This window comes from Kwoniella dejecticola, chromosome 1 (genome assembly GCF_000512565.2).
Source record: "Kwoniella dejecticola CBS 10117 chromosome 1, complete sequence".
NCBI classification, from domain to species: Eukaryota; Fungi; Basidiomycota; class Tremellomycetes; order Tremellales; family Cryptococcaceae; genus Kwoniella; species Kwoniella dejecticola.
Genome location: NC_089301.1, coordinates 1,579,839 through 1,605,386, shown reverse-complemented (window position 1 = coordinate 1,605,386; position 25,548 = coordinate 1,579,839). Strand labels below are relative to the sequence as shown.

Sequence of the window (25,548 nt, the reverse complement as noted above, 5' to 3'; positions counted from 1 at the left end):
ATGGGAGATGTTGCATCTATCAATGCTTTGATTGATTTGACGGTACTCTACATATGTTTTCCTCTGCACGGACTCGTGTTTTGTAGCTGGTCGTCTCGAGTGGAGGTCATATACCGAGTGTTACGTAAAGCCACGTTATGATTGTTGTTGTAATTCTCTGCTGGTGTTCATCGTGTACTGTGTCCATGATCTATCTTACCGATATATGAACAGCGAAACCTAAAGATCATTCTTGAGCGAGAGGTCTTCACCACAGACTCAACACCGACTGCAACAGACTGGATCTTACAGATAGGGGCAATGCTCAAATCACACGATGCCCTCCCTTAACGCGCCGAAGTCAATCCCCTCAGCTGGAGAGACCGAGCCTCCACAAGCTTGATCCAGCGGATCGCAGACTTCAATCACCGATTCCTTGCCCGTCGAATCTCTTGTAAGCAATCAAGGCAGGAGTCCTATGTTTAGCAGCAGAAAAGGTAAAGGCAAGGCAAAGGAGGTGGTCTTTGACCTGGAGCCCAATTTACATTCCGAAGGAGGGTCAGACCAGGAGGGAGATGAAACAGATATTGAAAGGAATGATAGGCACGAATCGGACTCTGAAGATGAGGACGAAGATGAAGAGAATTGTAAGTCTTCACTCTCATGTTCACTTCCTTTCTGTCCATCTCTCTTTCTGTTTGGACTCTGTTCTCGCTCTGTCGGGTCTTCATCGGGGTTGCTAATCTCACGTCATGTGGGTTCAAATTGCTTTTCATATACCAGACGAAGCCGAACGCCAGCGTCGAATCCGGGAGAACCAACTCATCTTGGCTGGTCTCGGGATAGAAGGCTCCGGATCCAACCTGGGTATCGGAGGATCATCGTCATCCAAAGTTCGAAATGGTAAATCACCGCCGCCCACCGGGGCAGATGGGCAACCAGGTTCCAGCACAACACGAAAGAAGCGGGCGGATATACCTATACTGGATCGATCAGGTTACATCATATCTCTACCACCAGAAGGGCAGACGCAGACCATGGCCTGTTTAGAAATGCCCAGCGATCGGAAATTGAAGAAGAAAATCTTGGATGGGGAGTACACAGATTGTTCTCGCTGGTCAATAGGCGAAGCTCGAAGGTGGAAGTTCGGTTTTGGCAAAGGTGGAGAGAGCGTACCAGAAGGCGAAGAAGAGGAGCTTGGAGGTGTCACGAAAGACTTCAGATGGAGAAGATGGAGAGGCTTAGAAAAGGAATTACGACGTGAGATGCGACAGAGAGGAGAATTGGTAGAAATGGACGCTAGACCCGTTGAGACGGTTCTGCCGGAAGGCGTATCTGCTTATTCTGTAAGTCACCTCTGCGTCTGATGTCCATGCGGCACTTGACTGATATTATCGATAACGCCAGCTCATCCCTGGGGAAGCGTGCCATCAATGTCGAAGAAAGTCAGACAAGCCCAAGATGAAATGCAGGAACGTCAATCCGCTCTGCAGGGCAAATTTCTGCGAGACTTGCTGCAAACGGTGAGTTTGACACCCTCTACACCCCTGTCACCGTCTTTTCCGACGTTGTTAGCGTCTTTATCATGCGTTATGCTGGTTTCATATTGCTGAGTACAAAGGAAGACATCTCATGCACCACCTTTCATCCCTTTATGCCCATAAAGTGCTTCATCCTTTGAACCGATCTTTACCCATGTTCCGATTCAAGTAGCTGACAGGTCGATTTATCAGATACAATTACTTCGACTTTGACGAAGAATCCCGATCATTCATCTGCCCTCTTTGCAAAGATTGCTGTAATTGCTCCAACTGCATACGGAAGAAAAACCTAGCTCATCTGCTAGGCGACAACAAAGGGAAAATCCTACGAAAATCCCTCAAATATTCGATGGGTGCTGCGAGCCAACGAGAAATGGACGTCCAGACATGGCTAGAAAAAGCAGTCAAGGATATATCTCGTGCTCCCTTCGATTTGGTCAGAATAGTCGATTTCGACAAGGATGTCATATCGCCTGATCTGCCTTCTGAAATAGAAGAAGACATTGCAGAGAGGATTGTGGTGGAGAAGCCTAAGAAGCTGAAAGCGAGGAAGAGGAAAGTGCACGAGGCCACAAATGCAGCTGAACAGTCCAGCGATGCAGTGGCCGATGGTGCGGAGAAACCGAAAGCGAAGAGGGGAAGACCGAAGAAGATCGTTACCGGAGGTGATGGTGGTCAACCGTCAGTCATAAAAGCTGGACCTGTAAAGGATGGTAAATTGGTCATCAAGTTGAAGATCCCTAAACCTCCACAAGCGGACACGACGAATGCCCGACCACCGGTAGATCGAGAAAAGGTGAAAGAAGTAGATTCGGACGGAGACACAGTTGGAGATTGGTCCGATAATGAACGGGATCGCGACCGTGCTTCTGGAACCGGATCACCCCTGACTTCTTTATCTTCCAATTCCTCAGATTCACCTACAATACCAGCAAGATTACCTTTCCCTTCTCAACCGATCTACGCTCCATATCCAAACACTGATCAGTACCATCAGAATATACGAGGAAATGATACAGAACCGCTCAGCGCTACACCTTTGCCGGAGGAACCCAACAAATCTACCTCTTCTGCCACGGTCGTTCATCATTCATCCCCTGAGCTTGAGGAATTGTCTCCGAGCAAGAAGAGAAAACGTCCGCCTCCCAACGCAAATATAATACGAGCCCCGAGACGAAGTTCGATGTCTACATCGGCTTCTGGCCCTGAGGTAGAAGATCAAACCTCACCAGCCGGAACCATGACTGACGGCATTGTCATTGGGCCAAGGAATATGACAAATGACCCACATAATCAACTATCAGCAGCGCAGACCCAGTTCTCAATGTCAAGCCAACAACAAGCTCAAGCCTCCGCCCTTGCGAATTACTTCAGTGCGGGTCCGCCATCCTTATCGTTGACCGGTCCTACACCTTCGCAACTCTTGAACGAAATGCACAACCAATCGAATGCCTTAGCCTGGCATGGAGGGCCACATACACATACACATGCACATGCCCAGTCAATGTATCATGGGAACCCGTACGAACACCATCCTCATCCAGGCTATCAAACTCTATATCCTCCTTCCCACCATCTGGGAACTTCACCTTCCCCATCCTCCTTCTCCACGCTACCTCTTCCCTTGGACTACCCTTCTTCGTCATATTTCAATCCGGGCTATCCTTCCTCCATCAATCCAATGAGGATGAATTTCGGTCTTTCAGCTGGTCCACCCCCATATTCGCATTCACCCATTGGACGTACTCTGGCTCTGAGTCCCGATACACCGATCGAGAACCAATTCTTAGTCTCGCCTCAGCCAAAGTATAGGCATTCGAATCTGTATCTGGGAGGGCAGGAGTAGACCTTGAATCACTTGGATATACTCAGCTTGGCGGCTGCGGAAGTACGTCCTAGTACCAGAAGTCCCGGAGAAGACAGGGATGAGACTGGTGGCTCGGCATAACCAGCGTAAGTCACACGCATGTATCAATGACAATGACAATCAGCATGCATAGATGCATGAAACTTGCAGAAACGATGGTGATTTCGGAAAGATAGGGTACAGTACAATGACGCAAGAGAGGCACCGCCAACCGCCAACGGCCTCATTTGCAGACATCGATTTTCTTCTGAGTCGCTCATACGCTCATACAGACTTTTGTCCATATTTGACATAGCTGACATAGAAGGGCCAATTGGGTCACATGAATCCTTCGCGGTCGATCTGGGAGGGGTCGCTGAGCACACCAGGATGTCAACTCCCTTCACTCTTCATGGCTGATGCGCGCAATGGGAAATAGTCGCGAATCCCAGAGTTCCAGAGTCGACTTGCACGCGTTTACATGCGCACGCGCGTGCATTTCAAGTATGATATTGTTATTGTGGTATCTTGCTATCCGACTTCCACATCCGTCCCAAGATTGCAGATACAAATACCGGAGTGCGGCGAGATAGGGAGAAGATGAGGTGTGAACAAGCAGCAAGCAGGAAGGGATGGTCAGGGGCGAAGTGGGGACGACTTTGATGATCGGAGAAGGGGTCAGTGAGGGTCATGCGACGACAGAGGCAGGACAGGGGTGAGCCTAACAGCGAAAGGGCCACGAGAGTGGAGATACAAGGAGCAAGAGAAGATGAAAGGGGGGAGGGGGGGAGAGAAAGGGGACAGGCGAGAGGTGCGAGGCGAGAGGCGGGGAGCAGCAGAGGTAAGCAAGGGAGGGGAGGGAGGTAAGGGAGAGGCCGGGGGAAATAGGAGGGAGGGGGGCGAAAGGCGAAAGGCGAGAGGGAGAGACTCGGGACAGAGCTACAAATGAGGCAAAGGAAGCCGAGATCGAGGGTGAGAGGAAGAATTTCGAGAGGCCAGAGGATGAAACAGTGATTGCGTTGTCGCGGCTGTGAAGAACTTGCACAAGTACGCTACACCCATATATATTTATCTACTGTACTGTACAATGCACATACAGGGACACTATCGCTCTTACAGTAAGTAACGTTTGCATATGCGTGTATGGTATGTTCAAGATCTATTACAAGCATCTACGGTGAAGAAAGGCTCTCTGGGGATGAATCTTTACCCAATCAAGCAATTACGAATAACCGGATCTGACGATCTAACGCTCCGACCTGTACGAGTATGGTGTGATCAAACAAAGGTCAAAATAAAATCCACTCGACTCGTCTCATAACATATGGCCTCAGATACCTTTCATAAAGCAATACATTCATACATATCTTATCCACTCGTTGTCGTCAGAAGCAGAAGCGAACAAGATGACTACACCCTCAACACCGGGTGACTCGTCACTCGCTACTTCGGTATATTCCTTATCAGCGAAATCACCGACAGAAGCTGAGCAGTACAAAGCTAGAGCCGCCAATTGGAGGTTCTCTACACTATGCGCTTCAGTAGATAACAAAGATCAATATGGAGCCAGCTCGACACCCATCTATCAGACTGCTACATTCAAGGGTATGGATGGACAATATGACTATACACGTTCTGGAAATCCTACAAGAGGTGGTCTAGGTGAGCTTTTTCACTACCTCTCGCCATGCTTGAGTACTTACTGAGTTCCACTATTAGAGAACCATCTGGCTCGACTTTATGGTGCGACCCAAGCATTCGCCTTGTCAACCGGTATGACATGTTTAGATACTATACTTAGACTGGTCAAACCTGGAGAGACAGTTTTAGCTGGAGACGACTTGTACGGGGGCACAAATCGATTACTCACCTACCTCGGTACTCACGGTGGAGTCAAGGTCATTCACGCCGACACAACTAGGATAGAAGCTCTCCGACCACACCTGCACCCGGGAAACAAAGTACGAATGGTCTTACTAGAATCGCCCACCAACCCTCTTCTCAAAATTGCAGATCTAGAAGGTATCTCTAAAGAAGTCAAACTCGCCGCTCCGGACGCCTTGATAGTCGTCGACAATACTATGATGTCGCCATATCTTCAAAGACCATTAGATATGGGATCCGATATCGTCTATGACTCTGGAACAAAGTACTTGTCAGGTCACCATGATCTCATGGCTGGTATCATCGCTGTCAAGCGACCTGAAATCTGTAAAGACATCGCATTCCTTATCAACTCGGTTGGATCCGGTCTAGCCCCATTCGACTCCTTCCTACTGCTTAGAGGTGTAAAGACCATGTCACTTAGGATGGATAGACAAATGGCTACTGCTCATCTAGTGGCTCTATATCTGGATTCGTTAGGCTTTTTGGTACATTATCCTGGACTGAAGAACCACCCAAAACGAGATATTCACTACAAGCAAGCGACCGGTGCTGGTGCAGTGTTGTCTTTCGTGACGGATGACAAGGCTTTAAGTGAGAGGATCGTTGGAGGAACTAGACTTTGGGGTATCAGTGTATCATTCGGTGCTGTGAACAGTCTGATCTCTATGCCTTGCTTGATGTCGTGAGTACAGTTACAAAATTTGTCACGCTTCATGCTTCAGATGCGTCCCTTCCCTTCCCGCCTTCCGCCTATCTCTCGTCAGACGGCCGACGAGTTCTGCCCTTCGCATACCATTCTTCCGCCTCATCTCCACCGGCTTCTCCCACCGTTTCGCCCTCTTTCCACCTTCGTGCTTCATCCGCCTGTGCTCGTCCTGACTTTCGCCCCAGTCACGCCTCCATCTCTGCCGCCGTCCGGGCCGAGCGAGGCCTTCCTGAGAACTTGATCCGACTTTGTGTCGGGATCGAAGATCCCCGAGATCTCATGGACGACCTGGAACATTCCCTCTTATCAGCCGGAGCCATCGTTCCTAACCTTTCCCATTCCCCTCTTTCCGATTCTCGATCAGCCGAGTTATTCACATCCGACCCGGAAGCATGGATCTTAGACCGAGCTAAGGGGTTCAAACGACCGTCAGAGGCTAGCACTATGGATAGACTCGTCTCTGGCGTCAAGAGAGGATTGGGCTTCACCTCCCTTGAACGAAAAAGCATAGATGAGGATATCACCGTTTCGGCACCTGGGAAAGTTATCTTGTTCGGTGAACATGCTGTCGTTCACGGTGTTACAGCTGTGGCTTCTTCGGTCAATCTTAGATGTTTCGCAGTCTTGTCACCTAGATCAGATGGGAAAGTCGCTTTGGAAGTCCCCAACGTGGGGGTAGAAGCCGAATGGGAGATTTCGAGATTGCCTTGGGGCCTCTTACCAGTACATCCGAATACCCAAAGGCACATCGCCGATAAGGATTTGGATCCTGCTTTACACGAAGCTATCGAGAAGCTTGTACATGAGCACCTGGAGCTGGGCAAGACAGGTATAAACTCTTGTATCGCCTATCTGTACCTCTACATGGTCATGGCTGGAGCTGAGTCCGAAGCGTAAGTCTTTTTCTGGTCGAGTCAGTGTATCCCACAAAATGACATACCGGATGCCGGATACCAGTCCCGCTGTCACTTTCACCGCTACCGCCAATCTCCCCATCTCAGCCGGTCTCGGCTCATCAGCAGCATATTCTACATGTGTCGCTTCAGCTTTGCTCATCGCTCACTCGCACATCGAAAAACCAGGCAAAGACCAATCTCGTGTTTCGGAAGGCGACACCAACATCATCGACGGATGGGCGTTCTTGTCGGAGAAGGTGTTACATGGCAACCCTAGCGGGATAGATAATGCAGTCTCGGTGAGAGGTGGAGCTGTGGCTTTCACAAGGTCTGTTGGAGGTAGAAAAGGTGGTTTAGATGGCTTACACGGGTACGCTGATCATTTCATGCTTGCAATGAAGGATAAATTTGCTGATACTATACCCTTCTCAGATTCTCATCGATCCGATTATTGCTCACCAATACCTTGGTACCGAGAGATACCAAGTCTTTGGTAGCTGGAGTCAGTGCCAAACGACTCGCCGAGCCGCATGTGGTGGACCCCATCCTCGACGCTATCCAATCTATCAGTGACGAGGCGTCCACTTTGCTGAGTGGTCAAACTCATGTTGAGCGAAAAGAGCTTATCGCTCGTCTTGAGGTGAGTCTTCTATCGAGATCAAGATCGGCATGTACTGGTTAGCTGATTTGGGGTGGTATGACAAGACTCTCATCCGTGAAAATCACACTCATCTCGTCAATCTCGGTGTTTCTCATCCATCGCTCGAAATCGTAGTCGCGGCAACAGCAGCCGAACCTTTCGGGCTGGCTACAAAGCTCACCGGAGCTGGCGGTGGTGGATGTGCAGTCACACTGATTCCTGATGGTGAGTCAAAATTGCGCAGATTCGTAGCCAAACCTCGTAGCTGTGATAGATACTCATTGACGCGATCCAATTTGTTTCGCAGATTTCCCTCAATCATCGCTGGATGCGCTGATAACTACCCTCGAAGCACAAGGCTTCCAACCCCATCTAACATCAGTAGGTGGTCCAGGATTAGGTATACATGCCTCCACTTCGTTGAAGGAGGACAAGGTCCGTAATCACGAAGAAGGGGAAGGTATGGTCATCCCCAAGCGGGCTACATTGAGGGAAACCAATATTGAGGGATTGCAACAATGGTCTGAAAGGATCGGTAATTGGGTACATACGTGATCATTGGGTCGCAAGTGACAATCAGGCAAGGCAGTATAATCATACATCAGAAATGACTTCGTGGTATAGCTTTGTATATGTACAAATAGATGGATTGACCTAGTCGTGCTCAAGCAGTAAATCAGCGCAAATTCAGCGCCCCGAGTAGAGTTTCATGCCGACGTTACACGCACTCCTGTCTGCAGGATCGGTCTTCGGCGATGTCCACCTTAAATTGTGATTGTGTAAATAAACTTTGAGTGAGCGAACGACCAAACCCTCCACTTGATCACACTACCAACCAACTTCGCACAATTTCAACTTGAACCTCAACAGCAAAGCAGATAACACACAACGTTTGGACCAGATTGCGATTTAGCTCGAGGGCATTCGAATTCAGCCGCCCGTGACGAGGCTATCAGGCCTATGGGATGGTCCAAGTATACCGCAAAACACACTCATAGTGAGTCGCATCATCCGCTTCCTCTCCCGCCCGCCCTAATATGAGCTTGTCCCACATCTGCATCCCATGAGTTTCTTACTCAACCTTGGTGTCAATAATTGCCACTGCCCATTGCTCATTGCTGATCTCGATACCTAATATCTGACCTTTCAGTCCCGACCCACCACCAACCCCACTCTTAGCGTTCTTTCTCCGATACCCTAATCCTTTCGCCCGACATGTCCTGTCCGTAGACGTCCTGTCCCGGGATGTCGATCCGTCTACTGGGCAGGTACATACGACGAGATTGATACTGAAGAGAGGGATCTTGCCGAAATGGGCTACTAAATGGTTACCTGCCGCGGCGACTTCGGGCGGTAGAGGTCTAGACGCTTGGATCTTGGAACACAGTGTGGTTGATCCGCCCGGCTGGGGCTTGAACTCGGATGATGGATTAGGGACCAATAATGGGGAATCATCAACATCGTCTTCTTCAAGTCGACAAAGTGGTACAGCAAGTTCTTCGTCTTCGATCGCGAGAATGAGTCGAACAAATGGATTGACCCAGCACAACAAGCGAAGTTCGGGTGAAGCAAATTCAGATACCAATTCAGACTCAGTTGCGGAGTTGGATTATGAATACAGAAGACAGCCCAGATTGAGGGTACAGCAGGGGAATCTGAACCATAAGAAATTGATGCATGTCATTGAGGGCGGAGAGATCAGAGCTGGGCCTGATGGGTGAGTATCAAACACGATATATTATTGTCCCTACTTTGATCATCTACCTACGCCAATTTTGATCAGACTGTATGTGGATTGGCTGATTGGAGATCACCTTCTTCTCGCTCAGGACAACTCTCCATCACACGACAGCAGAAGTCAGGTCGAGTTTCGGAGGCGCGTGGTCAAATATGATTCGGAATAGGATAGAATCGTATGGCGTAGGCAAATTTGAAACGAATTCAGAAACAGTAGGTCTTGGGCTTGGTCTTGGTCTCGGTCCTCATCTTCGTCTTTGATGCCGTCTCTCGTTCAAGTGGCCGATATTATCCTTCAATAGCAACTACATTCAGCAAAATAGGTGATTGGACTCGATCACGTGGAACACGAGAGCTGATTCGTCGATCGCTTTATAGTCGCGGAAAGGAATGTCTCTTATATTGACCCTTCTACGGACCAGACATCCATTACCAGAAACAGCCGAGTTTGAATTCTACCCACCGCCTCCACCGGGGTTCAACGATTCTTGGTCCGATATACCTGAAGCTATAAGTCGGGCGAGCGTCAGCCCAAAGTCGAAAGAGGGCTCGCCGAAGAGTTTCTTCCTTTCGCCGAGTAGTATAGGAGCGTGGGTCAGAGCGAGGAGGGAAGGCGGTAATGGTTCTCCGGAGTCGGATGAACCTATAAATCCTCCATAGCACGCTACCACGCCGATTCAGTCAAAGTCAGAAAGATAGATGTCCGGAAAATGATGTTTTCCGAAATAGGACCCGTTAGTCTGTCAATTCCAAGTCATATGTATGCATATATACCTGTCAGCCAATTCGTCACAGTCAGCGCGTCGGTGATCGAAACGTTGGCTCTACGCCTTTCACTCAAGGTCAATAGATGATTGGATATATGTTGAGAACTGAATATCAATGGCATTCGGCAGTGGAAATGAATGATACGACTCTCGCCACCAGTGCATTTCAACATTTCAATCCATTCATCTCGCCAAACGTTGCCAGACCAAATGCTCTGCATATGCACGGGAATCAGCCGTCGCTTGTCTGCTCAAGCGCCTGAACGGTCATATGGCCACATTCAGCTTGAACACCGGATAGATGCGAAGTGATGTACGTGGCGTTTTACGTAGTATCCAAGCGTCCCTAGGGTCGGTGGTTTTGTCATGTGATGCATTGCAGGAAATGATTCCTGCCCTGCAGTCTGCATCAGTACAGTAAAGCAGGCTACTCTGAAAGGACGATGAGGTGCGGTGCACTGTTTCCATCTGGCACGCAGGGAGGGTGTGCGACTGACTGATTGATTGATAGATTGATTTGATTTGTTTTTGGGGAGATCCAGTAAGCTATCGTACATCCCCTTATCGTCAAGTGATTCAGTATGGATATGGTCATGCCTTCAACCTTGGGGGTCACATGGTTTGACAGATGATTCCTGAATAAGGGTCCCCTTCCCTTCCCTTGTCGCGATGGTACCAAATTTGAGGTATTTTCTGCTTCAAGCAGACGTATGTCTGTTCGTCTGTCACATTTTACAGATTCCGTTGAGTAGAACGATTCGTAAATGAGATCCCATCGGAAATCGTGTACAACAATCGACGAAAACCACGTAAAGCGTCATTTATGCCTAGAAATTCAAACGCGATTAACGCTTTTGCACACATCAGCCCATGCCCACCGGGGAACTGAGTTACAGCTTTTGGAGCGTTTAATGGATATCCTGATCGGTGTACGCAAGAAGCTGTGCGTTCGCTGAAATTCTAGCCCACCCGAACGAACCGTGTGGGACCTAACTAGGGAATTCTAGAGCGTGAAGAGACCGAAATTTACCGTAAACCCAGCATTTCTTGAGCAGCACGTCATAGCTGGAAATACATATATCGCTCATCACATGAGAGGAAGCAGTGAAAATCAAAATCAGGTCGGCTATTTACGTTGATTTTGGTACTTACTTTCCTATTTCAGGAGACCCCGTGTCTTTCCCCACCCCTGGGCTGAGCCCCTCGGCAGAGGCTGCCAAAAATGACAAAATGACACGAGAGATGCAGTCGAGTATATGGGAAATGGGGGAAGCGAATACCTTAATTCGGCATGGGCGTTATCCGTGATACATATTCCGTCCGTTCTTACGTTGGATCGATGAGATGTTTTGCATTTGGCATCAGACATCAGACGTCGTCATTCCGATCCAATCGCGCATCGCTGATGCTCCTTGATCTTTGATCACGTTTGACAGTACTTGGTCTCACCTCTGTCTTGCACGCCGAGGATTGATTATTGTACTGGATTTTGTATGCATCCATCGTTTGGCTCTGGATTTGCGAAATGTTGGTCGAGATCGGCCGATTCTAATTATGGTCGCTCCAGCTCCAGCAAAGTAAAGTGAAGTAGAGCAAGACAACCATCCACACTCGCTAATCGAAATTTTGCAGTTCTACAACTCTATTTTAACAATTTAAACGCCTAGACGCTAGCTAAATACGTTTTCTGGCTTGTCACCCTGTTCCACCCTACTCCGTCTTAGCACTTCGGATTTCACGCTTGATTATTATTCACATCCGCATTCCTCGAACGAAACGTGCCCTACCTTACCCTTGCCTGCCGACATCATACGAGTACTATCTTCGCCAAGATCAAAGTCACTTATCTTGCCTTACTCGACTTGTTCCCACTCCCACCTTTCATCGCTACCATTCCTGTACGATTCTATCCGATCGCGATTCACCAGAGAAAAGACGTGATAATGGTTATGCGACAATAACCAATCGCCCCAAATCTTCACCACCACCAATCCCAGTCATCAATCCGAAGTAGGTGCTACGCAATCCCCGTAGCCTGCTTATACCTATATACCACAAATACGTTTCACCCATTACCCTTGTTTCACCGCTGCCCGTCATAAAATACCTCGACATCGACATCAACGACGGTGACCTACAACGAATACTACCTTCCGCTCTTTCACGCCGACACGACAGCTCAAAATCCATATACACATACATACACGTATCGCTCATCGGACTTTTCCGACGTGCTTCAAGCATCAGTCCGCATATTTCGCCCACAGCAACTGCTCGACACAGCATTTCGTCTCATCAAATTCTTCCGACGACAACCTCGAAACACTCCCAGGAGACAGTCTAGAACGAGTTGCTAATCAGGCGAGATTACCCCAGGACCTTAGAAAAGGGGAGGGGAGGATTAAGCGCAGTAGCTTAAGAAGGAGTACCTTATCTGGACTTGTTTTTTTTTCTTATCTGACGTGTACCCTTCAGTACGTACTACGTTTTTTTCGTCGTCCTTGTGTCATCTGTCCTTCGGGATCCAAGGAGTCTCTCTGTTATTCCTTTCAAGCATAATCCAATCTCCACTTTCCTTGCTCCAAGCTCTAGAATCCCGCGAACTATAACAATGCCGACGAATGACTGATTGTCTTCTCCATAGAAAGTAGAAACACTTCATAGTACGATCTCACTTCAATCAACATCAAATTGACTTTGATTACACTATCATTACTCGACCCAATTGATCGGCTCAAAGTACAATCAACCCGCTCAGCGCTATAGTTAGTACGTCTGGCTTGAAGCTGAGTGCTCGGATCATTGGAAAGGTATACCTTCACTCGGTAAGTTCAGTCAGCCTTATCTATCCAGATGGTGTCATTGTCATTGCATCGATCATAATCATGGTGTCACCTGCAAAACGGAGAGCTAGCCGATTCACGGGCGCTTGGCGTGAACGGTGATGTGAATGTGTGGCGTTGACGTGGACAACCGAGTGGGGTATTTGATGGTTATCTCACACACAATCATCCTGCGCTATGATCGTGTCCTCATAAGACAAGAACAATAGCTGCAATCCATGCTGACGTATTTTATCACGCTTGTTGTGTTTAGTTACCGAATTTGCACTGATCAACGATATAAACATATAAACGAGAGTTCCTTTGGTCGTCAACCTTTATCAACGATCTAGATCTTCCACCGAAAACCCTTTGATATCCAAGCTTCTAGTGCAGCGTAGTGTGGAAATCTACCCTTGATTCGCTCATACCTCAACAACAGCACCCGAGAACGCCTTGTTGTTCTTCATACTTTGATACTTGTCCCCACTTTCGCACCCCCCACTTTGATTGGTAATTGTTGCTAGGCACACCTCAACACACGTTTCGATCGTATACTCGAGGTCACATCAACTGCTCAAAACATATATACCTCTGAGTGCTTTCATATTTGTAACGTACACCCAACAGTCGCCGAATGACCACCAACCGCAATCTCGACATTCCGCTTTGAGCACCTGCGCCCACTGGTATCAAACAAGGTTCGATCAAAGAAGCTTCGTATTCGACATTCGGAGGTAGTTACCGATTTCTTGGAAATTCTGAATCGAACCTTGGGCAAAAGAGGGGACTTTGGATAGCGTATGAAGTGCAGCACAAGGTTTCACAGGACTTGATCTGTACTGCGCTTGATATCGGCCGGACACTTCGCGGACTACCTTCTGGATCCTGCATTCGTCGTCATCGGTGAGTCCGGATTTCGTTCCGAAACAATCGATTGGCCTAGCTTCTTCGTCCTCGTGTATCTCGCCTTGTACGACGACTTTTGATCAATTTGATCATTTCAACATCCTTTGATTACGTTGGATTGTCAAAAACACCCTCCGTCTTATCCCGTCTTGGTACTCATTTTGTATCATATGCCTCCTCATCTTGATCGAGAAGCAGTCGATATCGCAGTCGATAGTCTCCTTGGACCTTTCTGCCCTCCATGCTTTCTCTTCTGCTTGCTCCTGATCGGCACATTCCCACCAACGCATCCTTCCTTCTTCTTATCCTTTGTCTCTGATTTTCTTGGAAAATTGAATCTACAGGCTATGTCTCAGTTTTTTCGCGAGACGACTTCAAACTACAAAGAAAACTGCTCATTTGACTTTGCCTTTGGGACGTCATCATTCAATCCTTTTATCTCCATACCCTCGTGATTCATTTGTATTCCATCCCCAAAAACTTTCGATGTCTCATATGACCCAATTTTATGCCTATCTATCTGACCAGTCATCCAATAAAATCGACAAGAGGATGGAAAAAAGCTAACGACCCTTTATCTTCATTTGTTTCGATCTCCTCTTTGATCACTCACACGCTTACACATATCACGCACAACGATACCGACTACTTCCTATCAATCCCCCACTTCACTTACAACTCTCACTTGGTACGACATGACACCTTAAATGCGCCTTTCGTGCGATTCTTCCTAATCTGGGCGCTAAAATATTCCAATCAATCAACGTTTACCTCCGATAACAACCAATCACCTCATCGAATTTCAACTTTCTAACGAATACCTCCCTATCCTTTTATATACCTCTTCATTTTACATTTATTGGACTCAACCCCTTCAGTCAATTGTCTCGTCCTTCCATTGCTCGAAGCGAAATTGTCCTTTCGCCTATCCTATAACCTCTCGTGATCAGTTGACTAGGCGCAGAAGACAGCGCAAGGTAGCCAAGGATATCGGCTATCTTGTTTGACCATATCACTCGTGCTGAATATCAAGCGGTCGAGCGCCAATCAGGTGAGCTTTTCTCCTCTATGTCGCTGCAGCTAGCACTTGTTGGTCTGACTTCATCTTGGTTATACAGCGTTCTTGACTCCACAATAGCCAGGATGGAAATGGACATGGATGTAGCTTGGTGTTTGGCATGCTCGAAACAGACGGTATGTTCTTTGACCGTCGTGCTGCTGAACCAGAAACTGATATTTATGTCACATCATTGCTAGAGAGACCCTCGAAGCCCCTACTGCAGCGAAGCATGCCGCCTACAAGATACCGGATCTTCGACCGTCCATGCTAACGCTGTCCCTTTAACGTCCCCAGTCCCCTTTGGTCTGATACCTTCACCGCCCCATCCCACACATTCGGGCAATCCGACCCCAAAAGCAAACAATTCGCCAATTCAACGCCCGTCAATTGGTCCTCTCGCTCCTCTGAACAGTTCGTACCGATCGAAGCCTGTTCCTCGCGATCGACGGGCTTTCTCTTTTCCAGCTACCCAATCGACACCAGCGGTACCAGTCAGAATCAGCAATTCACGACGTCCTACTCAGACCGGTGAAACTCTTCAATTTGCTCGCCGCGCGAACCCAGTTTCGGTTAACATGACCGCTTCTCCAAGCGTTGGTGGCCTGTCCGTTCCCAGAGTTGAAGGTTTCGACAAGCTCTCCAAAACGACCGGAGCCAATACACCCATTTTCCAAGACTCGGTCTTCTGTTCAACATCTGAAAGCAGTGACAATGAAGCGATTGATGTCAAGGATATCTCCCCGATGAAGATGCCTCGACCGTTGCCTCAGATCGAAAGCACTGTGCGACCATCCAATATCAAAAGAGCCAGTATGTCACACGTGTTTCCAGCACCCTCGCCCCGTGTCAATACCTTGCATTCCGTACCGCAACCTCCTTCGCGATCCTCATTGGTATCCCGCAAATCACCCAGCCCTGTAGCCGCTATGATTGCTTCTTCTGCTTCTTCCAAGAGCCGAGAAGACATTGTCAGCTGGTTGAACGAGGTCAAGCGTCTGCCCGACTACATCAACGACCCGGACAGTCGCTCTACGTCTTTTCAGTCTAGAGGTCGATCACGCACTAGACGAGAAGTGCATGCAAATCTTCCTGCGGATAATCACAATCACATCGAGGAGCACGAGGGCGAGAACGAGACATTTGGTACGACGCCCAAAGGTCGTATAGGTTCCGCGTTAGCTGGACTGAGTTCCTTCGGCGGCTTCGGAGTGGGTCCGATCGTCAAGGCGCTGACCGGAGTAACATCTTCCGCCTCCACTTCGCAATCGCCCCCGCCCCCTGCTTCAACAGGTCTCGGTCTTTCCTCTGTACCTGCTGCAACAGAGGTTTCTCGGGTTGCTGTCACCGTTGCCACACCAAACGAGCTGGAAAACCAGAACTATTTTCAGATGGGTGGAACCACTCCTACCCTATCTACCATATCTGTGTCCGAAGTCGTCGACCCTCTCACAGATAGTGGCGATCATGTCGACTTCATGACAACCACTGACGATCAATCTGCCAATGGTTCAGTCTCGTTCATGCGTAGACGTTCATCAGGTTTCGTGCCGACTAGAGCTCCCGCCTCTTTGCTGTCGATTGGAGGCAAGCAGTCGCCTGCTAAACCAGTCACCTCCACCACCTCAGCTATATGGAGTCTGTCATCATACCTCAAGTCTTTCACTCCCTTCGCAATCTCATCCGTCATCCCACCTTACGCACCTATAGCAGCAGCAGTGGTACAACAAGGCAATATATCGTCGACGTCTGACAACAAGACTCGTGATTTCGATCGACCCGCTCCTGCGCCCGTACCCGCTGCTCGTCTTCCCACTCCTGCCCCTGATGAGTCGCCAGCGCAGCAAATGGTCAGAAGTCTGCCGATGGACATTGTCATTCCTGTCGGAGGCGAAAACACCAATGTCGATAGAGCACGACAGAGGGAGGAAGCCAGAGAATGGTTGGGTACCCCTCACTCATCACGATCACCCTCGAGGTCTCAAGCGAGACCACAGTCTCGTTCACGTGGACGACACAGATCGAGATCTGGTTGTCATTCTAGATCTGCATCCCATACACGGGATCACGATCGCGGTCGAGGTCATGCTCGAAAAGTTTCGTATGACGCAGACGAGAGTGCCGAGGAAGACGAGGACGTCGTCCACATTGAGCGAAGGGGACGATCTCGACGAGAGAAGGGGCTGAGGATGGAAGAGTCACAAGATAGAGGGAGACGGGGCTCGGATGTCCGGGCGGCTTTGGAGGAAGAAAGAGGGCGAGGTAGAGGTCGAGAAAGGGATAGAACGGTACGGGTGTGAAATAGGATTTTTATTTTGGGTGCTAACGCAGCAGGCAGCAAAATTCTTGCTTTCTTCCCCTTTCCTTCTTGGCCAATTGACCAATGTTATTTGTTTCCATCATCGTCTTGTTTGTATCATCTCACAGCATCGTTGATCCGCTTCTCATGGCTGTAGGGCAAAAAAACATGTTGCCTTGTAAAACCAGGTTATCAAACTTTTGTACAGGACTCCCACGCATCATTGCACCACACAAAAAGACTCTACGAGTACTCCATCGCTCATAGTCATACCTCATGTTCCCATGTTCATATATACGAGTCAATATGATCATCATCATACATGCAACGTTGTATATATATGCAATATCGTGGCTGATTCTCCTCACATATACATCTGGCGATCTAGTGTGATAGATGGGCCTAGCCAAGTTCCGATGGGATTGGAACCAAACAAAATTCGAGGCAGAATTACCGGATAAGGTAGTGAATTCTCATAGATCCTTGGGCGCGATTGATCATCGAAGCCATTTACTAAGCAATCCCATATCTTACCATTCATGCTGACTGCTAACGAGATCTTTGATGTTGATCGATCATGCAATGCTGATGGTCTGCTTCTTCCGGAAAGCTCTAGACAGTATCTTTGTACTGATGAATGATATACAAGAGGCGGATCGCAAGGTATAAATACAGACTACCTCAAATCATCTCTGAGCAATCGTTCTCCTTTCGAAAGAGATTAAATCATTGAACACAATAGAAAAAGCATCGTGTCGACATCAACTGAAGTAATAAACAACAGATACCAAAATGTCGAAACAACTGTTGAAACAAACCCAGTCCTCCTCATCGGAGGCCAGGACAGTGATCAAGTCCGTTTACGCACAAGAAGTTTCTGAAGGGGTAGGAGCCAAAGTACGACGAAGTATCGGCTCTGGCGAATTGAGGAACCTGTCACCCTTTTTGATGCTGGATCACTTCAAAGCTACTCGCGGCTCCGGATTTCCTGATCACCCACATAGAGGCCAGACGACGGTCACGTACATGATAAAGGGGATGTCGAAGCACGAAGATTTTTTGGGGAATGAGGGGCTGTTACACCCGGGAGACGTGCAGTGGATGACGGCGGGAAAAGGGATAATGCATTCGGAGATACCTTATTACGATCCGAGTGAAGACCCGGCAACAGCGGTTGACCCGGAAGGAATGCAGTTGTGGGTTGATCTCCCGAAAGAGCAAAAGTTTGTGGAGCCTAGTTACCAGGAAAAGAAAGCTAAAGAGTGAGTTGCGGATTCACATTCTTCCGAGTCTCGTACCGTTACTAAGAGTATATCAAGATGGGTGTGTGTGACTGACATTGGACTTGTGTTTGGACCGTAGTATCGACATGGTCAAACTGTCTGAAGGAGTGGAGATCACAGTCATCTCGGGAGAGTCGCATGGAGTCAAAGGATTTGTCAGACCGATAGGAGGATGCTGGTATTTCGATATCAAGTTGAAGAAGAATGGTGCAGAGGTATTTCAGCCTCTACCTGAGGGATGGACAGGGTTTATCTATGGTGAGTCGAGTCCTTTGTGTTGCTCCCCCGAGATTCGCAGAGTAATGTAGTCCAGCATTTGGCTGATCCCATATTATCCTTCTTTTCGACAGTCATCAGCGGCAGACTGCAGATCGGTGATGATACCTCGATTTATGAGAAACACAATACCTTGGTCTTGTCTTCTGAGCAAGGCCAAGAGGGGGTCCGACTTATCAGACCAAAGACAGAGACCGATGAGAGCAGTCAAGAGGACGCGGAAACAAGGTTCATATTGGTAGCGGGACAACCACTGGACCAACCCGTTGTTCAGGTGAGTTGATGTGGCGATGTACTTCGGCTACTGTAGTAAGACAACAGCAAGAATTCAACGCTGATTATCGGCTGCATATCTAGTACGGCCCATTCGTGGTGAATACCAACCGTCAAGCGATGGAAGCGATCCAGGATTTTCGGATGGGGAGAAACGGGTTCGAAGGTGCCGTAGGATGGGAAAGTAAGATTGGCAAAGAATTTAGGGCTTAAATGTAGACCTCTAATCTTTTGTAGACTGTCAAATATGTCAAGAGAAGAAAAGCGTCCTGTACTTCTATGTCTCGACGGCTTCCTTCCTTTCCATGAATAAGAGGTTTATCGAAAAACCACTTTGATCCGACAAGTTCGGTGTGTGTAAATTACTGTGTTGTAGCCCAAAGGCACAAGCAAAGGCGGAAATGCACTTTATACTCATGTTTGTCGTGCTTCCTTCCCGAAGGCTTCTGATCCTTGAGGGGAACATGGGAAGTAGGAAGTAAGAAGTGCAGGTCAACATGCTTTCTCCAGCTTGCTTTGGAAGTCCGCGGAGATCCCTCCTTTGATCGAGATCGAGAATCAGAAGGCTTCCTGCAGTGTACTCGATGACATGCATTCGACTGCATAGCGTTACATGTCGCGCACCTCAGGGAGACAAGTTAAATAAGTGATATCTGTTTGCCCTTGTAAGCTGAAGATCTGCCCAACGCTTCAGATTGTCTGAAACAATTAGCCGGTCTACTAATCATGATGACATCAGAGACACAGAGCACCCAGCTCGATCAGAATCATTCCGAATCCTTCCAGGCCAACGGCCAAGTCGACCACGATGGCGATGTTCTGCTCAACGGCGAAGGCGAGAACAATCGTAATCGTATGGATATGAATGGTAGCGCCGACCAGACTGTATTGAACCTATATCGACCAACGGGTACTCCTTCGACGTATCACGCAGCTACACCCAGAGAGCTATACGACATAAATTTCGTCTTCCCATTCCATGTCTTGCACACTGATCACGTCAGATTAGAACCACTTGTAGTGAGCATCGTACTTTGTTTTGCGTTTCTCACATCGCCCGGCCCAACTTGCACTATATAGTGTCCAGCTAACAAGCCATGTCACGCCACTTAGCCGTCTGTACACTTATCTGGATTTCTGCGATTACCACCCGAATCATGGATCCATTTCGGTGATCTGGGTCCCTACACCCGTAAGACGGCTTTGGAAGATATTGAGAGTTATCGAGCCGATCCTACTTGCCTCTTATTAGCTGTTATAGATCTACAGCTTGAGGCTCGTGGGGATGATGGGTTCGCAGGTGTTTACGGGTTGATAGAGGTCAATCAGGAGTATATGGTGAGTCGAGCTGTACGAAGTACTGTATTTTACGTTGCTCGTGGCGACTTAAAGTAATCTACTTGGTGTTCTGAGACTGATCTTGAAAGTGTTGCAGACCGCAGTATTTGGGTTGATCAACATCTTACCGAAATACCAGCGAACCCACATAAACACACATGCGATGGCACTCATCCTCTCGTACCTGTTCGAGGAGGTCCACTTGATCAGAATCCAGTATGACGCCGTGACGTATAACGCTCCGTCCATTCGAGCGGCCGAGAGATTCGGATTCAAGAAAGAAGGTGTCTTCAGGAATTTCAACGGGATCGTACCGTCCCACAAGAAGATCAAAGATCATACTATGGGAGCTGGTAAGAAAGAACAGAAGAGTAAGTCCCAGGACATGTGGGTGGGCAGCTTGACGGATTATGATTGGTTCTATGATGGTACCAAGACGAAATTTGCCACGATGTTAGAAAGACCGGTGGTAAATACGACAATGCTGAATGGGACTACCCCCAAGAGTGAGGGGCGACTTGACGAATAGTCGACCTAGCGGCGCCTGAAGGTGTACTGTAACTCCTCTACGTCAGTGACAGTGTGAGGTATCTCAGCGAAAGCCTTTCTGGCTGATCAATTTAGCGAGAAATTGAGGGATCTATCAGTACCTGACACGACGTGGCCAGCTGTACGGGCAGCCTTCACAATTCTTTCAGCCACAGTATTCTGAATCATGTCAAGCATGCATCCTTACAGCTTACATGGCCCACACCTTCGCGGCCCCATCCCGCCCTCCGCTGACTAGGTACTTATCTATGAACCTCATCTTCTCCGCAGGCTTAATATGTCCGTTGGTCACCAAACGCGAATGCTGATGCGTCGTCCGATTATACACTTCCACAGCGTTCTCACCCGTACAAGCTACTACTTTCCGACTATCGAACTGAAGCGCTGTTACGGGGTATTCGAATTTATGGATTTCGGATGATTGTCCCATTCTTAAGTCCCATATCTGTTGAGAACGCAGAAAGCAGCTGTCAGTAGGGGTAGCCCCATGCAAAGGAGAAATGATCAAGCTCACCCGGATCGTCTTGTCTAGACTGCCCGTCACGATGTTCATTTCATCGAATTGTAAACAGGTCACCGGCGCAGAATGCCCAGTCAACGTTCGATGAGCTTGACCCGTCCGCACTGGATAGCGCATCAAGCTCAGTGTTTTTCTTATCTGTTTTCTCTTCACTGAAGCGAGCAACTGCACTTGAACCGCGCAGAGATCGAGACTCACTATCCCACATCCTGACTCCACCATCTCCACTTCCACTAGCCAGCGCATAACCCCAAAATTGCACACCGCCGACGAAATCTTGATACATTTCCCAAGATCCATCCGCGTACGGCGGAGTAGGTACCGCGAACTGGTTCCCCGCTACTGCACTGAGTAGACTCGCTCCTGACATTCCAACCAAGGATGCTCCGGGCGAAGGTAAAATATCGTCGTAATGTATCGAGCCGAATGAGGTTGATGATCGATGCTTCAGCCGTGGTGGCGCGGCTGGTGCAGCGGCTGGGATGGGTGGTGGATTGGAGATTGCCCATAAGATGTCCATCGTCAGAACACATTGTCCTGTGGCTACATCCCACTGACGTATCGTCTTATCTGATGACCCGGTGACCTGTCAAGATTATCCTATGTCAGCTAACACTGGCCAATCTGTGCATCAACGATTGATTTACTCACCAGACAGCCATCTTCATAGTACAGAGCAGTGACACTCTTACTATGCCCCTCCAAAGTCCTTACGCACGGACTACTAATGTCAATCTGACTGGCTTGAGTAATCCCACTTGGTTCCTCATCCCAATCGAATTCATCCTTCTCCTCCGCCAATCCCAGACCTAAGCCCGCATCACCCTCCATGTTCTCGTCCAGATGCTTTTGGTGCGCGATCCGTTCTAGAGGATCCTGCCTGGCAAGTTCTTCAAGCTGAGACTGTAGCCTCTCCTCGTAATCTTCTACCATCCTCAGATCCCACAACCTGATCGCACCGTCAGATCCACCAGTCAAGCAAAGGGTATCTTCAACCTGTAATGCCTTGACAGTTCCGGTATGTCCTCTGAGTTGACCTATCTCCTCTCCATCACAAAGGTCCCACACTTTGACTATATCGTCCTGACCTGCAGTCACCAACATGCCGTACGGCTCATTGAAGTCCAGCGCTGTGATGGGGGCTGTATGACCGTTCAATGTCTACGAAACATGCTTAGCCCTTACGGTTTACGTCATGGGATGTGATGGAACTTGTGACTCACCATGAAAGCAACACCAGCAGGCAATTCGTCGTGTTCCGAAGGCAAGAAAGCAGGCCCTTTCCTCCTCCTCGAACTCTTCTTCGTTATCGCTGCAGAGGCAGAAGCGGGTAACGCCCTGGTGCCTGCCGCGGACTTGATAGCTGGGGAAGCCATCATTTCCTGCACGCCTTCCAGCTCGTCATCCAATTCTAAGTCTTCTTCTTGTAAGTGAAGGAGCGAAGTCTCGAGCCGCCGGCGTATATCTTCCAGTACATCGATCTTGGCTGACACCTCCAATATCTCGGCGTGGATAAGGGACTGAAACGGAATCAGAACAGTCAGTCCACATATCAAGTAAGATCGGACCAGCTTGATGAAGAACAATTGATCATGACTTACCTGCCTAACGTGTAAGTTCTCTTTATCCTGCTGAATCTCGTCTGCCTGCTGCACCAAATCTTCCAAGTGCAGCTTCCCTTCGAGATGCCGCCTACTCTCGCTTATACGCCTGTTGTGATCCCTCTGCCGTTTCCTTCTTTTACTCTTCCTATTTATCGATGAGTTTCCTTCATCTTCGTGATCTTCAACGTTTACCTCTTCATGATTCGTCAACAGCCCTCTAGCTCTATCACCTAATTTCTTCAAGCCAAGTTTAGAATTCCCAAGATCCGCATCTACGATATCCCCTCTTATCACCCTTCTTCGCTGTTTCGCCAACTCTGAGGAAGGTATCGTAGCTTTGAAACCCCTGATCAGACTCGGTTGTTCGCCTTCTTGCCCCTGGCTATTGGTCTCAGCTAATGACATCGCTTGAAGTCTGTCGACAGCTTCGATGATTGCCAACGAAGATGATGTAGGGCGAGTAGCAACATTTGTCAGACCCGCCGGTAGAGCTGTCGGCAGTCTGAGGAGAGAAGAGGGTCTCGAAGGTGGTTTACCGAGGGACTTGGGCGATCCATACGTATTGGCGGCACTCAAGAATTTGGGCTGCATAAGTGAAGGAGCGACTAGATTTGGATAGTCAGTACTGCAGGTGACATTCAGAGATGTAGCCAAGGACAGCCGACTTACGATCAGATAGGATTCGTGTACTCTCAGAACGACGGTGCTCAGATTGGAACGAGCCCATGAGGACTTCTTTAGCGATGGACAATGTACCATTGAGAGATGAGATGTAGGGTGAGGAAATCGGATCCAAGGCTTGTTTCAGGGGCGGTTGGTCTCGAGCATCTTTGGGAGGCATGTCGCCCATGCACCATAGGCACTATCGAGACTTGCTATCACTCTGAGATATGAGTAGCTTTGCGGATGGGAGGGTTCAGAGAGAAGTGCGCTGCTGGTAGGTGAATGTAAGGTGAGGTGGAATATTTAAAATGAATGCGAATGACCAAATGAGATCCTGTGAGAAATGACCTCAGCGGCGATTAACTGAACTTTAGGTCGAGTTACGGATAACCGACCAAAAATCAAACTCCGAACCTCCTGTCTCCAGCAACACTCTGCTTTTAACAATTATTCTCGCTGCTCCGGTCGAATCATTCAGATCAGGCAGCTCCGAGGTACACGTACTTAAAGCTTAGTTTGTGGACTGGACTTCGAGCGAAATGGCCTTGGTGACGATCTCTGGCTTCCCATGTTCAGGCAAGACTACCCGAGCTAAACAACTGAAAGAATACTTCGAAGACCGAATACAATCTGCTGAATACGACGGACCTAATCTTACTGTGGAATTGATAGACGATGATATCTCGCATGTACCGAGGTCGAGCTATGACAGTGCGTATCATCATTTCTATGCCCAACCGCATCCTCAATCCGGAAGTTATGGATCAGCTAAATGTTGATGCTGGAAACAACTTAGCCAGTGCACTAGAGAAGCCGGCTCGAGCAAGTCTGTTCTCCAATGTCAGTCGATCGCTTGGACCAGATACAATAACGATAGTGGATTCTGCCAATTACATAAAGGGGTATAGGTATCAGATGTATTGCGCTGCCAGAGAAGCCAGAGTCAGAGTAGCTACAGTGAGTTCATACTGCCTGACCTCGAACACTCGCGATGGGATGGTGCCTAGTCATCACTTCAAATTTACTTGTCATGTCGACTTGCAATGCACCATGAGCTGATATCTTCTCGTTGATTGGGTTAGATACACGTCGTCGCTCCTCCTGATAAATGTCGAGAATGGCATGAAAAAAGAGGAGAATGTTCCTATAAACCAGCTACGTGAGTCGTCTGTCTATACATCCAATTCAATTCAACGAGCTGCTAGGATAAGGCTCGCTGATTTAAGTGGATGGTTTCCGTTTCTAATTTTTGTCTACGACAGCTTCGATAACCTGATTATGCGATTCGAAGAACCCTCATCTATGGTCCGATGGGATTCCCCCTTGTTCACTATACCATGGGACGAGCAACCGCCTTTCGAGGATATATGGAATGCAATCTTGAAAGGCGACAAGAAACCTCCCCCAGCAGCTGTCTTACAGGTGAGCCATTTTCAATCAAATTTAATCCGATTCCACTTGATTTGCATATCAACGACACAGGGCGAGATTACCTTCTTCGAAAATCGGGGAAAGTACATGCTAATGGCTGAATTCCTCCTTTCAATGGCGTTCAGCGTAATAAACCCCCTCCCAATACACTACAAACATTGACCAAGACTACTCAACTCATCGTCACTTCCCTCCTCGCCCATATATCCTCATTACCAGATACGACCACTTTCCCTATACCTTCTCCGCCCGCCCCTTCGCCATCGAAGTCAAGCGGGCCGCTGATACTGCATTTACCGCCTGGACGGAAGTTGACTTTATCGGAGATGCAGAGGCTGAAGAGGCAGTACGAAGGTGTGATGCAAAAGGGACAACAGAGCGGTGGGATAGCTGCGTCGGGTAATTGGACGGAAGAAGAGGTGGCTACGGGTTTCGTCCGGTTCTTAGAACAGCTCTGGGAGACGAATTGATCAGTAGATCAGTCCTCAGTGGAAGGTGTGGTCAATCCTCAACAAAGTGATAGAA

At 48.4% G+C, this 25,548-nt stretch overlaps 8 protein-coding genes across 8 annotated transcripts; 7 read left to right on the top strand and 1 right to left on the bottom strand.

Annotated features, from left to right (window-relative positions):
- Positions 1–457: 457 nt before the first annotated feature.
- On the top strand, positions 458–3,366 carry I303_100602 (uncharacterized protein; the record flags this gene model as incomplete). The annotated part of the gene is made up of 4 exons (XM_018403976.1): positions 458–626; positions 763–1,325; positions 1,387–1,502; positions 1,713–3,366. 4 exons carry the CDS (start codon positions 458–460, stop codon positions 3,364–3,366), a joined length of 2,502 nt encoding a protein of 833 aa, XP_018266630.1.
- A 1,406-nt stretch (positions 3,367–4,772) lies between these two features.
- I303_100601 (cystathionine beta-lyase) lies at positions 4,773–8,050 on the top strand (the record flags this gene model as incomplete). Its single annotated transcript, XM_018403975.1, has 7 exons — positions 4,773–5,028; positions 5,086–5,935; positions 6,145–6,852; positions 6,917–7,225; positions 7,288–7,495; positions 7,561–7,720; positions 7,803–8,050. 7 exons carry the CDS (start codon positions 4,773–4,775, stop codon positions 8,048–8,050), a joined length of 2,739 nt encoding a protein of 912 aa, XP_018266629.1.
- Positions 8,051–8,460: 410 nt separating this feature from the next.
- I303_100600 (uncharacterized protein) lies at positions 8,461–9,892 on the top strand (the record flags this gene model as incomplete). Its single annotated transcript, XM_018403974.1, has 4 exons — positions 8,461–8,492; positions 8,646–9,212; positions 9,325–9,445; positions 9,611–9,892. The coding sequence occupies 4 exons, from the start codon at positions 8,461–8,463 to the stop codon at positions 9,890–9,892; spliced, it is 1,002 nt and encodes a 333-aa protein (XP_018266628.1).
- Positions 9,893–14,873: 4,981 nt separating this feature from the next.
- I303_100599 (uncharacterized protein) lies at positions 14,874–17,087 on the top strand (the record flags this gene model as incomplete). Its single annotated transcript, XM_018403973.1, has 2 exons — positions 14,874–14,924; positions 14,988–17,087. The coding sequence occupies 2 exons, from the start codon at positions 14,874–14,876 to the stop codon at positions 17,085–17,087; spliced, it is 2,151 nt and encodes a 716-aa protein (XP_018266627.1).
- A 791-nt stretch (positions 17,088–17,878) lies between these two features.
- On the top strand, positions 17,879–19,131 carry I303_100598 (uncharacterized protein; the record flags this gene model as incomplete). The annotated part of the gene is made up of 4 exons (XM_018403972.1): positions 17,879–18,348; positions 18,449–18,627; positions 18,720–18,919; positions 19,003–19,131. 4 exons carry the CDS (start codon positions 17,879–17,881, stop codon positions 19,129–19,131), a joined length of 978 nt encoding a protein of 325 aa, XP_018266626.1.
- A 516-nt stretch (positions 19,132–19,647) lies between these two features.
- Positions 19,648–20,785, top strand: I303_100597 (uncharacterized protein; the record flags this gene model as incomplete). Its single annotated transcript, XM_018403971.1, has 3 exons — positions 19,648–19,938; positions 20,032–20,256; positions 20,354–20,785. 3 exons carry the CDS (start codon positions 19,648–19,650, stop codon positions 20,783–20,785), a joined length of 948 nt encoding a protein of 315 aa, XP_018266625.1.
- Positions 20,786–20,995: 210 nt separating this feature from the next.
- I303_100596 (mitochondrial division protein 1) lies at positions 20,996–23,770 on the bottom strand (the record flags this gene model as incomplete). The annotated part of the gene is made up of 7 exons (XM_065968152.1): positions 20,996–21,250; positions 21,320–21,429; positions 21,524–21,911; positions 21,977–22,486; positions 22,549–22,845; positions 22,927–23,534; positions 23,599–23,770. The coding sequence occupies 7 exons, from the start codon at positions 23,768–23,770 to the stop codon at positions 20,996–20,998; spliced, it is 2,340 nt and encodes a 779-aa protein (XP_065824224.1).
- A 361-nt stretch (positions 23,771–24,131) lies between these two features.
- Positions 24,132–25,493, top strand: I303_100595 (uncharacterized protein; the record flags this gene model as incomplete). Its single annotated transcript, XM_018403969.1, has 5 exons — positions 24,132–24,303; positions 24,389–24,549; positions 24,675–24,751; positions 24,855–25,014; positions 25,149–25,493. The coding sequence occupies 5 exons, from the start codon at positions 24,132–24,134 to the stop codon at positions 25,491–25,493; spliced, it is 915 nt and encodes a 304-aa protein (XP_018266623.1).
- Between the last annotated feature and the right edge of the window lie 55 nt (positions 25,494–25,548).